Raw genomic sequence first — 15,974 nt, forward strand, 5'->3', positions numbered from 1 at the left:
GTGCTATTAGATTTGGACTTCCATAGAAGGTAGTAGAGTAACTAAAAAACGCCATGGATGAAAGGATATGAGGATAATGTTAACCTGTTTTAGATAAAAGTGTTTCAAAAGGATGTGAAAATTATTTTTAGATGTAATTGTTATCCGTTAATATATCTGCTTATGGAATCTAATCTGAAGGAAGAATGAACCTGAGATATATGACATGTCAAAGGTCTTTACCTTTGAAAACTTCAGCGAGTTCTGTACATGAATAATAATAAGAAAGTCCCAATGTGTCTACTGGGGCTTATCTCCAGATAAGGCCATATAGGGCTGTAATTTAAACTCCCCCAAATAAATTATTCCAGAAAAGAGGTTGAAATGAATAAAACTAGTCTCCCTGATTTCTAAATTATTATTCAATGCATCAGAAACAATGCAAACAAGATTATTCTCACAGACTACAGTCTAGATTTATTCTTAAAGGGAATGCTTCTTCTGTATTTTTGCCACAGAATTCTCAGTTTCGTATAAAGAATATGTTTATCTTCTGCACTAAACAATGCTTGGCCTAGAATGATCCAAAATTCACAATAGTTTTGGAAAGCTCATATGCACAGAAAAACATTTTTTTTGTCTTCCACAAATATACGGCATCAAAATATTCTTGAGCTCAAAGCAATACCGTCAGTAAGTTGCTCTGACTGAAATTGGAGGGTTTTTTATTTGAAGCAAGAGTTTAATTTATTACCACCTACAAAAATTGCTGTCCAGAAAAATTCCAATTCAGAAATTCATTGGATGAAAAATGGCACTACAAAAGAAAGCCACTACAAGTAGGTGATGGGCTATTTGACCCAGAACAGGTCTCTTGTAAAGGGAAAACCCATCAAAGAGGAAAGCTTGAAGGAAAAAAGCAATGAAAAACTATTGAAGAAAGAAAGGAAGCGAGAAACTAGTGTGAAAAGATTTGATCTGAGACATTCTAATATGGAAACTAATATCCTGAGTCCTGAAAAATCATAGGGCATTTTATGGAATGTGGTACTAAGATGGCAGAACACCAGGACAAATCTCTTTGGATGAGAAGCTTGACATTTTATAATAACATCTGTTTGAGAGGGCCACATTCTGTAGCATTCAGAACACATATGTTCTAGCTTTCAGATGTAAAAACATCAGGAATCTTTTCCTATAGCCTGCAATAATTACGTGACTAGATATAGAATCAAAGCAGAGAAGAAATTTCAAAATGAAGGAATAAAATGGATATATTTACACGAAAGAGAGCTCTAAGCTTCACGAGCAAGCAGTAACATATACAACAAAGCAAAGGAACAATATATTGGACAATACAAGGCAATTCCAACTGAAGTCCAATAGTCTGGAAAAACTGTTCAGGATCTAGATGTCTGAAATCTTACCAGAGAATATGAAGAGCTGATAATTTTACTACACTTGGAACCTGAGTGGTCACCCATCAATCCCAGATTGGTGGATCTGAGGACACAAGGCTTAGATTTCAAGAAGCATTGTGTTATGTTAAATGTCCGGTTTCATCATACTCTAAATAATACTGCATCTATATATAAAACCATATAAAGCACTCTTTCTGGGAAACTTACCACGTTCTAGTAATTTCATGCACCTTGCGTTTTGTCATTTTGATTTTTAAAAGACTCTTCTCAATTTTAGGACTAAGAATATGCAGAGACAAGAACTTTGCCAAGTTGAAAAGTAGCAAGTAGCCATCAGCATAATCAGTGACTGGATTAGCTATAAGGAGGTAATTTACCAGCAAGTGACAGGACTTTTTATGTACATTTCAAAGCAATAGTCTCAAAGACTGTGGGTAAAATAATTTATTATTGTTCAAACTTCCAAAAGTATATGTGTAAATGGAACTCGCTATGTCTCTTAGCACAGATTACTCCCACTTTCCAACTCTCCACAATCTTTTATTTTCATAGCTCAGAATGGTTCCTGCTGATGAAACTTCTAACTTTATACTCACATGTGTGGATTCTGAAAAGGAACTCCAGGGTTCAAAGTAAATCGTGCTGTAGATTTGAAAGGTGGGTTTGCAAAATTCAGCTTCAGTGCTCTGCGCTTACCTGAGAGAAACACAAACACAAAAAGAAACTCTTGTCGGCAAGAGAACACAGATTACTGCATTAAGAATATTTGGAATAAACCAAGGAAAAAAGTAAACTCTTTCCCCACAACATGTAAGAACGTTTCATCAAAGCAGTGAATATTTTCTATTATGATAACAACCACAACATCACTAAAAAAGCCAAAGGATAAGGTTCTATATTTAATACCCAACTAAATAAAGCTAGTCAGCACCTGAAACAGGGTTTTTTTTAACTGTACTGTGCCCAAAAGAGACCTTGGATAGCTGCATCCCACCACATCCTCAAGAAAAACATACTAACTTTTCTCTCTCTTAAATGCTGCCCACAATAGGGGTGGGCAACTGTGGAAGGTTAAGGGGCCACACACATACACCCCACGACTTCTTCAGCAAAGAATATGATTTTTGTCCCCAAATGCTATCTAGGGGACAAGGGGGGTTCACTATGTTTTAGGGGCTTCCTAGGCCTCTTTTTTAACAACAAGAATTGATCAGAACTCATTTCCTGTTTCAAAAAAGACCTCTCTTGGGTCTAAACTGGGCCAGTTTGGCTCCAATATAGGATGGAAATGCCACTTACAATCTTTTGCATCTGGGAGCAAAAGAAATTTTGCATTTTTTTTACCATACTTGGAATATGAGTGGGACCCAGGAGCACACCAAATGTGATGGAAAAGTCTTTCCTAAAGGATTTCTGGGGACATTTGAGAGCAATTGTTTCCCTCTTGGAGGACCTTGGGGACCACAAAAGTTGCCATGGGGGCTGCATGTGGCTCATGGACTACACAGTACTTTGTACACCCCTGTCCTAAAGTGTGTGTGTGTGTGTAGCGGAGGCAGGGACGTAGCTGGGGGGGTTCTGGGGGTCCGGACCCCCCCTTCCATTAGAAAAATGAATGGTGTGTGCTGCTGCGGCGCTGCACTCAAGCCCCATTATAATGGTGGCACTTAGTCTGGACCCCCCCTTCCTAAAATCCTAGCTACGTCCCTGGTGGAGGGATTGCCCTGCTTTTGATCTTCTCTGGGTCATTAAAGACCCAGCAGAGCCATTCTCCAACAGAAAGGAACTCAGAGGTTGCATTATTCCTGTTCAAAAAAAAAATAATAAAAATGGAAGGTGCTTTTCCTGGATCTAAATAGTCCAGAGGGGACAAATTGCCCACTACACCTTCTAAAGAGCATTTAGATATATTTGAAGACAATTTCCTGTTTCAAAATTGTCCTCACTAAATTTGGGAGCCCTATGGGGTACAAAAACTACTTGTACTTGGGCCCTCAACCTTACTACACAAAAAGATCGCATGAAAGTTGGGAGCTAAGAGCAATGAATTTCTCACTTATTGGCTACCATAAGGGTGTATGCATGTGTAGATGCATAGATATCATTGGTCCGATCCAGTGAACTGTTCGATGCAGTGTGTGTGTGTGTGTGTGTGTAGGTAAGAAATGAGCTTTGGCTACATCTTAGATTGCCAATATAATATACAATCAGGTTATGAAATCTTGTCAAGACTTCAGGCAAAAGAGACATTCATCTCATTGCTGCTTACTAAAGGGAAGTGTGATCTTGCACATGTGAAGGATTTTTTCTCTACACTGGTTGTCAGTCAGTTATTTGCATTGAGTTCAAAGTGTTGGTGTCCACCTTTAAATCCTAAACAGATGAGGATAAATCTGTCTCCCATACTTTTCAGCCCTAGCACTTAGTTTTCAGGTCAGAGGAGCAGGAGGACTGACTCTGACAAATAAAGGAGGTATAATGAGGTTCCAAAATACACACACATAACACTTAGTAAACTTCAGTGCAAAATAAACGTGTCTAACAAAAAAAATCTATTCTAATATTACAAAATAAATACAGTATAAATTTTCATTTAAAAAGAGAATGTTTAGATTCAATTTGACTTACTTTAACACAGTGATGAAAGGGATGAAAATTGCCAACCTAACTCAATATTAATTCTCAAAACAACTTCAATTCTAACTGAAGTAAATGTACTTTCATTTTAGAATGGACTGATGTTTCAAAACAGTTTGCTTACATTCCTGTGATTAAACAGAGATGGTTGACATCCACCACATTAAAACAAAAAGCACTTTGACTACTTGGAAGTGAATTAAATTTCAAATAGGAGGGTTTAGGCCTATGGCCTAAACTTCCATTCTGGTTTGGATCCTTTCTGTATTTATGCCCAATGTGAAAACTTTTATGCATCCCATCACTTTTCAGACAACAGGGATTAAGGTTACAATATAAAACAGATTAGTTTAAACTGCTCTGTAAAACTTGAGTGCTTGCTTTCACCTCTAGAAATACAATGAGGAAGGGAATAATTTACTGACATGCTTCCATTAATCAAATGGCCACTTCAGACGTCTGCTTGCTAGATATAGGCAGCAATCCTATACTTACTTACCTGGGAGTAAACTCTACTGAATCTAGTATAATTTACTCTGAGCAGACATGCATAGGATTGCACTGTATAGCTTCCAGGCCCAGCATTTCAAATCAAATTGTGCAAGAAAACAGCCAAACAACCAACTGGTGATTCAAATTAACCTAAACAGCAAGCATTTTGAAAATGACAAAAAAAAAGTAATTTACTTTTTACAGCATTGCAATCCTATTCCACTTCTTATTATATGTATTGTTAAGACAAAGTTTTCACTTACATTGAGAAATACAGAGCAGTCAATCTCACAATGACTCTAAAACGACCGGCCTGAAAGCTGGCCTGTGGGCAGAGTCGGGGCATCGCATCCAGATGATACACACCCTGACTCTGCCCCCAGGGCACCATGATGCCACCAACTGCTCAACACAGCGCGCAGCATCATGGCACTCCTCCAGCACTGCATCCAAATGACGCAGCACTGTAGGAGCACCATATAGTTGCGCTGCCACAGCTATGGCACCCTTTCGAGGCTGCGGTGTGAGGTTGCTGCAGCCCCGATCCAGCTAGGAAAGGGGTGGCATCCCACCACCCCAAGGGGCCATCTGTCGATTCCGAATATAGGTCCTGGCACAGCCTTATTAATTTAACATCATGCTGCTAGTCTAACTAGCAGACTACTGCTAAAGGCAAAGGTTCATCTTCCCCGTCATCTCTTGCAATGGAAAAGAGAGGATGGTATCAAAATGCAGTAGAGAGGGCCAAGTCAAGGGAACTCTGCAACATTCAAAAGCTGCTTATTTAAAACCTGAGGTCTACAGCATATGAAAATAAATCTGGATGGGCAAGGTTCAAAAACAGTACTGTACTAGCTAGCTTTGACTTGAAACAGCCTCAAAGCTTCATAAATGATTTCACAATGACAGGAGGAAGGATTTCTATCTCATGCCTTCAAAACTAGAACATTCTCTGATACCTACTTGGACAACCTGGGCTACATTTATTCATAAAAACTGGGAAGCTTTTAAGACATTATCTAATGAAGGTTCTAAGACATTATCTAATGCTGTTCTGAAGATGAAAATATTACTTTAAAAGGAAAATGCTCCTAACTCTATATTTTACCCAAACCTAACATTATTTGTGCTTCCTAAACTCTGAAAGGTTATGGAAATGGGACAGACAACATGCTGGGTTTGGTTTCTTAATCCTTGGTTACTACGAGCCAAATGTATGCAATAGGAGGGACATCAATGAGCTGTTCTGTTTTTAATTGGGACACAGAGACCATAACTCTCATCTAGATTATGGCACTGCATTTTTTCTTCCCCAGGAAATACAGTAACACTCTCATTAGCCAAGCATTAAATAGTTCAATGCCATCACTCCATTATGGTAACATTTGACAAATAAGCCTCATTTCAAGATACAGTCGGCCCTTCTTATACACGGATTTTTTATACACGGATTTAAGCATACACGGTTTGAAAATGTTCCAAAAAAGTATAAATTTACCTTGATGTTCCATTTTTTATTAGGGACACCATTTTGCTATGTCATTATACTTAATGGGACTTGAGCATACACGGATTTTGTTATACACGGGAGATCTTGGAACCAAACCCCAGCGTATAACAAGGATCCACTGTACTTTTAGGGGGTCACATGCACTAAGCTCACCCATTACCCATTTAAAAAACAGGGACTGCTTTGATTTCAATGTTAAATCTTACTGCAGTCACCATCATCCCACATAGAAACACATTTGCTGGTTTCCCTTTCACCAATTTAATGGTTCAGAATTCATTAGTATGCTCTCCTTAGTTAGGAATCTCTGGGTCCTCTCATGCAATTCGCCAACCTATATATGCCTAAAGAAGTGTTCTCTCAGGTAAAAAAACAAACAAAACAAAAACAATGTCCTATATTTGCAGTTTTCCTACTTTTGAGGGGATCACACACCTATTAATTATGGTATTAAATAGTCTTCACATAATTTGAATATCTCCCATCAAACATACAGTCGGCCCTTCTTATACACGGATTTTTTATACACGGATTTAAGCATACACGGTTTGAAAATGTTCCAAAAAAGTATAAATTTACCTTGATTTTCCATTTTTTATTAGGAACAACATTTTGCTATGTCATTATATTTAATGGGACTTGAGCATACACGGATTTTGTTATACACAGGGGATCTTGGAACCAAACCCCAGCATATAACAAGGGTCCACTGTACAAACACTACCAATATTATTTGGGGCAATTTAATGGAAGCCTTGTGTAATTTAGAAACAGTTTTAACTTTCACAGTTGAACACATGTCAGCAATGCAATTGAGAAAATAGAAAATCCTATGGATTACTCTTCCCTCTTATTCATACTGCTCTAAAGCTATGTCTGATTTGGTACACAATTAACACCAAAAACTTGGAATCTGCCCCCCTCAAAGGAAGAGCCTCCAATTCCTCATCTTTCTCAAGTTGTAGCTTAAAGATAGGAATCATGACTGGAAGTCCCAGCAGCTCTAACCAACATAACTAATGGTGAAACATGTTGGGAGTTGCAGCCCAACAAGAGATGGAGAACACTGTGATTCCTACTCCTGTTCTAGTAGATAGGCACCAAAATCCAATAGGCAGGATTAGGAAATCAAGCTCGTCAATCACTACTGTTTCAGACTTAGAGAAAACTGTATTCTCCCCATATTTTCATTGAAACATAGACCTAAATCCCATTTCCAGTCCCAACTAAAATGGATGAATTGACTTGGTTACCAAATATGGAACTTATCTAAACTCTACACTTTCAGTGGGTCTACTCTGATTGGGACTGCCACATGGATTTGGGCCACAGGTGGGAAACATGTGGTCCTTCACCTAGTAGGACAACTAATGGTGAGGAATAGAGGAACGATTCACTCCAATGACATCTGCAACCTACATGATTTCTATCCCAATTTAAACTACACTCCTTGCTAGTTGCACTTCAGTGGAGATTTCTGATTAGATCAATGCCCTCTCCAATTCCCCAAGATCAGGTTATGATTTTACTCACCATCTCTCTACTAAAAGCTCGGGGATAGCAGCTGGAGAGGGGAGGACTATCAAAAAGCTGCCAACAGTATGTTTTGTATAAATCAAATGTGTCACAAACAAGAAAGAGTGATCCTTTTTTAAACATCATTTTTTAAAAAAGGCCAGTGAAAAGAAAGAATAAATGAATGGATTGGGTTCAGTGCCTTTAAAAGGAAGGGACACAGGGGACAACTGAGTTTAGGTCATAGGTGACACAGTTTTCATTGCTGCAAATTCACCGAGCTCCATAAACACCACGAGAGAAATACAAAGCAGACTATACTTATGGCAGCGTCCTTGTGTCATGACAATATGAGCAAAATGGTTATAGTTATAGGCAGGGATAGCAGAAGCTGCCCGCCCCAATCATACTCAGATTTTTTTTGTTATTTATATTCCACTTTTTTTCTTCCAAAAAGTTAATGCTACGCCACCTCAAAATTTTATCCTCTAAAAATAAAATGTGAGGAAGATGAGCATGAGAGTCAAGGACTAGCCCAATGACACCTGATGAATTTCATGGTTGACCAGGGGCTAGAATCTGGATTTCCCCAGACTTAGTCCAATACGCTAGCAACCACACTACACTCACCCTGGGGAATGGGCATCACATGAACAGTCTCATTGTTTTCAAAAGGGCCTGACAGGGTTTTTAAAAAATGATATACTGTAGTTTTAGATCAAACCTGACTGGAATATATGTGAAAAGGATACCCAAACCTCTACCTCAGATCCAATCCCATCTTTTTACTCTCCTACCCTCTTCCCACAGCATGGATCTGAGATTCCAGCAACTGCCACCAGCTTTTTAAACTATATAAATAAATAGCATTCACATCTGTTATGTCCTCAGACAACATTGCTAAGTACTAAGACTTCATCATCCATGGGAATAGCATTGTCTACAACAGGGGCAAGAGATAAAAAAAACTAATGTTCTGTACAACAATGAATATGCTGACAGGGAAAACACTCTATGAGACTATGCAAGTTCTTTCAGCCACCACTTAGATCTTTTCAGGTTGGGTTTTTTTTTTGGGGGGGGGGGGCTATTTTCTCCCTTTGATTTATTAAAAATATATATATGATTGATTAAAAATGTGATTTCCCATGGGACCAACAGTACCAGATTACAAGTGATAAACACATTTATGATTTTATAAAAGCTGAGTGGTAAGATGTGGTAGGCTCAAGCCAACTGCTTTGCACATCTTGGCCACAACCAACAGCCTAGGGAGTATCAGACATAAAATCCCCACACAATTTACAGACATTACTGACACATCAGTCAGCTTAAAAACCACTCATCATTTTGAAATTAAATAGGTTTATGTTTAATACATATATTTATTAACTTCACACATCCATTATTCACATAAAAATGAGAATATATGCAATCTGAATTAATGCATGATGGACATGTGCAACTATGCAAGATTTACACAGTAAAAGAAAAAATGCTAGCAATGCTATGTTTTGGTCTCCAATAAAGTTCCCACTAAAGCATGGCAGGCAATCATAAAGATATAGTGAACATAGCAATAAAAAAGGAAAGCCATAAGAGAATCAAACAATGAAAAAATTAATTGTGCAGAACTTCCATTAAGCATCCAAACATGGGTTGGCATCCACCAACAAAAAGTTTTTCCGACCTTTAAGCACAGCTGGGCTTCACTGGATGTACTCAGTCTTTGAAAAGATAAAACTTAGTACATAGAAAACATAGTGGGTTGTTAAAATAAAAACACTACAGCTCCAAGGTGGGAGCTCTGATTCAGTGGAAGAACACGTATTCTTCCTGTATCTGAGGTCAATATTTTATTGGCCAGCATCTCCAGTACATCTCAGACACCAGTAGTAGGTAAGAGGAATCCAAGAGATCATGGAAATCCACTGCGAGAAAGCTAAACAGTACTGAAGCGGTGGTCTAACAAGTATAAAACTGTTCTTAAGCAGTTTGATAAGCAGGGGAAAGAAATCTAACTGAACTACATAAAACCACTGAAAGAATCTCAGTACTTATGAATAGTTTTTCAGAAAGTTGTCCAAGATAATACCTAAAGCCAAACAGAAATTATTTCATTACATTTTATTTGGAAAAGTGCAAACATCCCTCCTTTGTTACGATTTAGCTATAAGCTATGGAAACACATATCTAGTTTATCTTCCAAGAAGGGAAAGGTTCATTGAAGTACCATTTACAGATCTATGGAATCAGAATTTGGAAGCACGATGTAAAATGGAAGCTCTGCCCATGTATTAATGCATGGCTGGTTAGTTAGATCAACAGTGGACACATTCCCAGTACCAAGAATGATATAAAAATAAAATAAAATAGCAAATACTATAAAAACATGTAGCTTACTTTGTGCTTTTTCACAGAAGTTTATCTGAAAGCCTAAAGCAAAAAAAATAAGTTCTAGTTCATTTACTGAAATTACAAATTTGCATAACCTTTAAAATCACATTTAATGTTCATTTTTTTTTTAAAAAAGTGAAACACCAAACAAAAAGTTTGACATAGGCAAAATGACTGCCTGACTTCCAAAGAAAGGATTCCAACAATTTCAGCTTTCTTGCCAACAGTTAGTGCCTTCTAGAGTTATACTATGCTGTCCAAAACATCAGCAGAAAATCAGATGGATATTCAGATCAGATCAACTACGGAGGTTAAGTATTAGTTCATTGTTAACTTTGTTAAGAACAAATGGTGATTTTCATTTCTTAAACTTTTTTACTAGTAAGTTTCCCATGTCATCTGTAACAAAATGATTACAAATAAATACTTGAAAATCAATGCATTCGGAACACTTCCTTCTTCAACTTTTGTACTTTAAAGATCAGGCAATGAATGCTCTTGTATGAATGTTCAAGTCTTATACAGTATACCTATACAGTCACACCACCAGTATATATCTAGCTTTAATTTTACACATCTATCACATGCAGGCAGATGTCTTTTCCAACGTATATGCAAATACAGTAAAACCTATTTGTTCATTTTGCACAAATAATGTATGCCTCCTCTACCAGTTGTGAGAAGGAGGAAGAAAATATCTAAGTCATTGTCCACTGATGTTATTTTCTGAAATTTATTTTAAGCATTCTGCACACATTTTAAGGTTATCTTCCACAGCTACTATTAAAGGAAGCCTGAAAATTTCAAGCTGCTAAATTCTGTGCCTAATACCAATTTCCATGTCTGTCACATAACTCCACTCATGATGTTGCAAAACATATGTATCTTTGCCATGCTGCTCTTTTAACCAAATATTGTAATATAAAAATGCACAGGTTATTATTCTACAGAGTATATAATAGTAAACTTAGTAGTAATGATGTAGTAATAATCGTTGTGTCCTGTTCACCCTCAGCATCCAGAATTCAGAAACCCATTGCATTTTGTCATGGAAACTCTATTTCACTATAGGCCAGCCTATCTACCATTGTTGCTGTTGTTAGGCCTTCAAGTCATTTTCGATTTATGGCAACTCTAAGGCAAATCTATCATGGGTTTTCTTGGCAAAACCTGTTCAAAAGGGGTTGCCTTTACCTTCCTCTGAGGTGAGAGAATGTGGCTTGCCCAATGTCACTCACTGGGTTTTCATGTCCGAGCAGAGATTTGAACCCTGTCTCCAGAGTTCTAGTGCAAAGATCATACCATGCTGTTATCCAATATATATTCCACCCATGATTTTTAAAGATCATTCAAGTATGATATGCAGCGGATATTTTATTCAATCATAATTGGTAGCTTCTAACAGTGACAGCAGTTTGTCTGTCTTAATTTGCCATTATTATGCATATTTGGCAAAAAGTTTTAAAACCACAATTTAGTTTGGTTGCTTGAACATTATGTTGCCTCTGTCTTTTAAAATCAAACTTGTATAAGTCTCATCTTAGAAAATGAAAATAAAAACGCAGTCTAAAATTACTTGATATGCTTTTGATTTCTAACACAGGGAGAATCAAAGCATTAAGCAAGGTTTCCTGCAGTATCTCATAGGCAAATGGGTGACAATTTAAATGCCCTTACATGTAAACATGAATAAACAAGTGTAAAGATCAGACGACAGTAAAAGAAAAAACACACTTTTTGACACTGAACAGAAAAGTTGCAACCAATGTCTGTTATAGTGCATATACAATTGTCAATATAATGAAAGCTCCAGGCCAGATGTGTTCATTTCTGAAAAAGTACCAGGCTGATAAAATACCTTTCAGGTTTTATGAAATAAAATCTCATTAGCATTCTTACTTTAAATATTGTTGTCAACAATTTCAAAAAAATATGCTAGTTTAGACTCTCATAACAAGTAGACTAGGTTAAGTAAACAAGCTAAGACAAACAAAGCTGAAGGGATTTGGAATCATAAGCAAACCAAAGGAAAGAAACTACTGTACAGTACTTTCTGGCATCTGACACCAGTATGGAAGCACAATGAACCCACTCATATAGCCCAGCCACTAACATAATTTGCTACCCAGAACTAAAAATTACATTCCCTAAAGTCTACCTTTTTGAGGGAAAAGAGAAGAACAACCAGTGAGCAAATTCAAAAGATACAGTACCACAGGAGGCTACTTCAGGCACAGGCAGACATGCACATACACATAGACATACACACAGGTGTGAAGGAAAAAGAAGAGGAAAGAAAAATGATCAGACAACAAGTTGTCTAAAAGGCAGAGGAGATCACAAAAGCAATCACCATGGCCTTCACAGTATAGTTTTCACAGTAAAGTAACTGATATTCTTTCAGAGTGTACCACTCTGTTATAATAAAAGACTTTTCAGATCTCCAACAAGGGCTGTTTGCTTTTGTTGACAAATACCCATTCAAGCAGGATATTTCATTGAACCCAAGTTCTATAAGCAGGTAGGAATAACATGAACTGTACTCAATGATTCTATTTTCATATTTTATGCTGTCTGCAAAATTGAGAAAGTTGTCTTTCGATCGCGTAATAAAGAGGCAGAAAGGAGGTGTACACAGGACATTCAAAGTATATGACTGTAATAATAAAAACAGAACAAAAACAAGCAAAAAAACAAAACAAAAAAAACCCAAAAGAAAACAAAACCTATTGGGTGTAATGGACCAAGAGTTGAAAGACTGCATTCCTCACCCAACTGGAAAGAATACAGGTATCTGATTTATCAAAAGATCGAACATTTAACAGATGTGAATCCCGGACTGTCTATAAGTAGAATGGCTGGCCAGACCTTTGCCTATGAATTACAAACCCATCTATACAAACAGAAAAATTACTTTTTCACCTACCATGAACACCTCAGGCCCTAGTATGATTCACTCTCTCAAGCAACTTTATAAAATGGCATGCCTCACCATGTAATCTTTATACCAAATATAGGAAAAACTGAGAAGGCTTTTAAAAATAAAATGAAATTATACACATCAAGGAGCTGTGACACAGCTCACAATACTGGCTTCAAACCAAATGAGGTGTAGTAATACAGCTGATCTTGGAAACTAAGCAGGGTCAGCCCTGATGAGTACTTGGATGTGAGATCACCAAGGAATACCAAATGCTGTAGGCTAAAGTTCAGAGGAAGGCAATGGTAAGTCACTTCTGAGTATTCCTTGTCTAACAAAACTGTATGAAATTCATGGGGTCATCTTCAGTTGACAGGTGACTTGAAGATGTAGACTCTTGTAGAGAAAGTTTCCACATTAAATTCTCACTTCACCAAATGACTAAGATTAACCTGTCATCCTATACTATCCTGTAGTGGAATTGTGCATTCAGGAAACTGAAAGTTCTACAGGACTGTTTCTGACTCTCAATGACAATTTAGCAATAGCAATAGCAAGTACATTTCTATACCGCTTACCAATGTACTAAGCGGTACTATGGTTTGCAAAGTGTAGGCTAATTGGCCCCAGCAAGCTGGGTACTTATGACTCGGATCCAAAGATTCACAGGCTTTCCAGTATCTAACGGAAGCTCACTAGCATGCAGAATTCTGCGTTCGCTCCAAAGACTGGTGGCTCCTTACATGCATTGGAATGTCATAAATATAGTTTTTTGTGGGTTTTTTGGGCTATGTGGCCATGTTCTAGAAGCATTTCTTCCTGACGTTTCCCCAGCATCTGTGGCTAGCATCATGCTGGCGAAACATCAGGAAGAAACTCTTCTAGAACATGGCCACATAGCCCAAAAAACCCACAAAAAACTATGGATGCTGGCCATGAAAGCCTTCGACTTCACGATGTCATAACTATTTACTGAGGCATTAATGTATCGCAGTCACGATGTCAGGGTTTGAACACATCTACTTATCTGTTGTTGAAAGGAGTCTATAGAGGTAGTGTGAAAAGGTTGTTCAAATTTATATATAAAATGCTTTCCTTTTTTCTTTTTTGCAGTAAGACATACCTAAGTGTGTGCTTTCTGATTCAGTACATGTCCCTCATCCTGCACAACCTGATACAAATTCTGAGCAAGTTTCCTTATTTCTTTAAAAAACGAAAAGCACAAGGAGAACCAGAACAAGCCATAATGTACAATGTTTAGACCCTATTTATTGTAAATATTCAACTCTAATCTAAAAGCCCTATTCAGCTATAAGCCAACATGTTTTAGGTTACATAAGCTCAATGAAAACAGACTTTCCCATACAGAATCCTGCGGCCATTCAGATGTTGCTGGGTTCCAGGTCCCATCAACCTGGTCTGGCTTATGGGAGTTGCAGTTTAACAACACTTAAAGGGCAAGAGGTTCCCAGCTTTTCCCTCCAAAATAATCAGTGAACATACATTTGATATCAATTCAAATCAATTGTTTAAATATTGAGTGGTGCAGGTGAATACCCCTTATCTAGAATTCTAAAATCCTAAATACTAAAAAATCTGAAATTGTCCACATGGATGGCTGAGATAGTGACACTTTGCTTTCAGATGATTCTGTGTACACAAACATTTTTTTCATACACAAAATTATTAAAACAATTATGTATTAAATTACTTTCAGGTTATGTGTACAAGGTATAAATGAAATATAAATGAATTTCATGTTTAAATCTGAGTTCCATCTCCAAGATATCTCATTAGGTACGTATATGCAAATAACTGTACAAATATTCCAAAAAAATAAAAAATAAAATCTGAAATCCAAAATGTTCCTGGTCCCAAACATTTCAGATAAGGGAGATTCAACCTGCACCCAATTAACATGTCTGTATGGCTTCCCTCAGCAGAAAGGAGAAGGTGATTTTTCCCACCTCACTAATTCCTCGCAGGCTCCTGTACTCTGGAGGGCTTGGGAAGCTTCTGGAACAAATCTGAAGGAGGGCTACATAAGAGAGGTAATGGTCCTGTTGCATGACACAGGTTAGCTCCCATAGATCTTTCAATACTGATTTAATACAATTTGCTTAGTTTTCAGCCATTATAGTATTTGACCTATCAAAATAAATGCTATTTGGGTCATCATGTAAGATTTCTTCCCTGGAAGTTAACATATGTGACAGGGAAAGCACCATACTACAAGTATTTAGAATATTCCATTTTCTAGCAGTAAAAACAGGCAAGCAGGATGGAATAAAGTCTCCTGATTTCTTCCTCAAAGGCAACAGGCCCTAAGTAGGCCTGTATGAAGATGAAGAAAATATGTTTAATGTAATAAATGAAGGCTGGACTTTTAATATATTGTGGCTTGATATTAAATTATTCACTCCTGCAATTTATTGGTGTCATTACTTACTACTCATTTACTGGTATAGTTCAGGCATTCTGTTGCACTGAGTGCCTTTGGTGGAAATAAAGACTGTGCCAGAGTCATGTATGTTTAGATGTCTCTGCATGCCCTATGAGGAGCAACTTATGGAGTTGGGTATGTTTAACCCAGAGTAGAGAAGGTTAAGAGTTGATATGATAGCTCTCTTTAAATATTTGAAGGGATGTCATATTGAGTGAGGATGGAGCAAGTTTGTTTTCTGCAGTTCCAGAGACTAGAACTAGACACAGAGCAATGAATCCAAACTGCAGGAAAAGAGATTCCACCGCAACATTAGGAGGAACGTCTTGACAGTTAGAGCTGTCTGACAGTTGAAAACACACCCAAGTGTGGTGAAGTCTCCTTCTTTGGAGGTTTTTAAATAGAGACTGGATGGCCATCTGTCGGGTGCTTTGACTGTGTTTTCCTGCACATCAGGGGGTTGGACTGGATGATCCTTGAGGTCTCTACCAACTCTAAGATTCTATGGTTACTTACTATACATGCAAAAGATGTAACTATAAGTAAACTCCACAGAATGGTTTATCACATCCTTGCAATAAGCTTTTACATAAAATGAGAAGGTTTAAAAACCTATCCCACATCATTTCAGGCATAAGAGTGATTTGAAAGATCCTTTGG

The 15,974-nt window shown here is 37.5% G+C and overlaps 1 protein-coding gene across 13 annotated transcripts in view; it reads right to left on the reverse strand.

The window, feature by feature from the left end:
- The window catches only part of MAP2K4 (mitogen-activated protein kinase kinase 4), a 67,266-nt gene that overhangs the window by 46,359 nt on the left and 4,933 nt on the right, over positions 1 to 15,974 (reverse strand). For 7 of the 13 annotated variants that reach the window (XM_042449540.1, XM_042449532.1, XM_042449539.1 and 4 more), the window contains 2 exons: positions 9,958 to 9,990; positions 1,997 to 2,096 (listed from right to left, as the gene is read on the reverse strand). In XM_042449540.1, the coding sequence (XP_042305474.1) occupies positions 1,997 to 2,096; positions 9,958 to 9,990 (133 nt within the window). Of the gene's footprint in view, positions 1 to 1,996; positions 2,097 to 4,536; positions 4,680 to 9,957; positions 9,991 to 15,974 lie in introns of those variants that run through there. The other 6 variants (XM_042449544.1, XM_042449533.1, XM_042449543.1 and 3 more) reach the window with 2 other exon arrangements.

Source organism: Sceloporus undulatus, chromosome 2 (genome assembly GCF_019175285.1).
Source record: "Sceloporus undulatus isolate JIND9_A2432 ecotype Alabama chromosome 2, SceUnd_v1.1, whole genome shotgun sequence".
Taxonomy (NCBI): Eukaryota; Metazoa; Chordata; class Lepidosauria; order Squamata; family Phrynosomatidae; genus Sceloporus; species Sceloporus undulatus.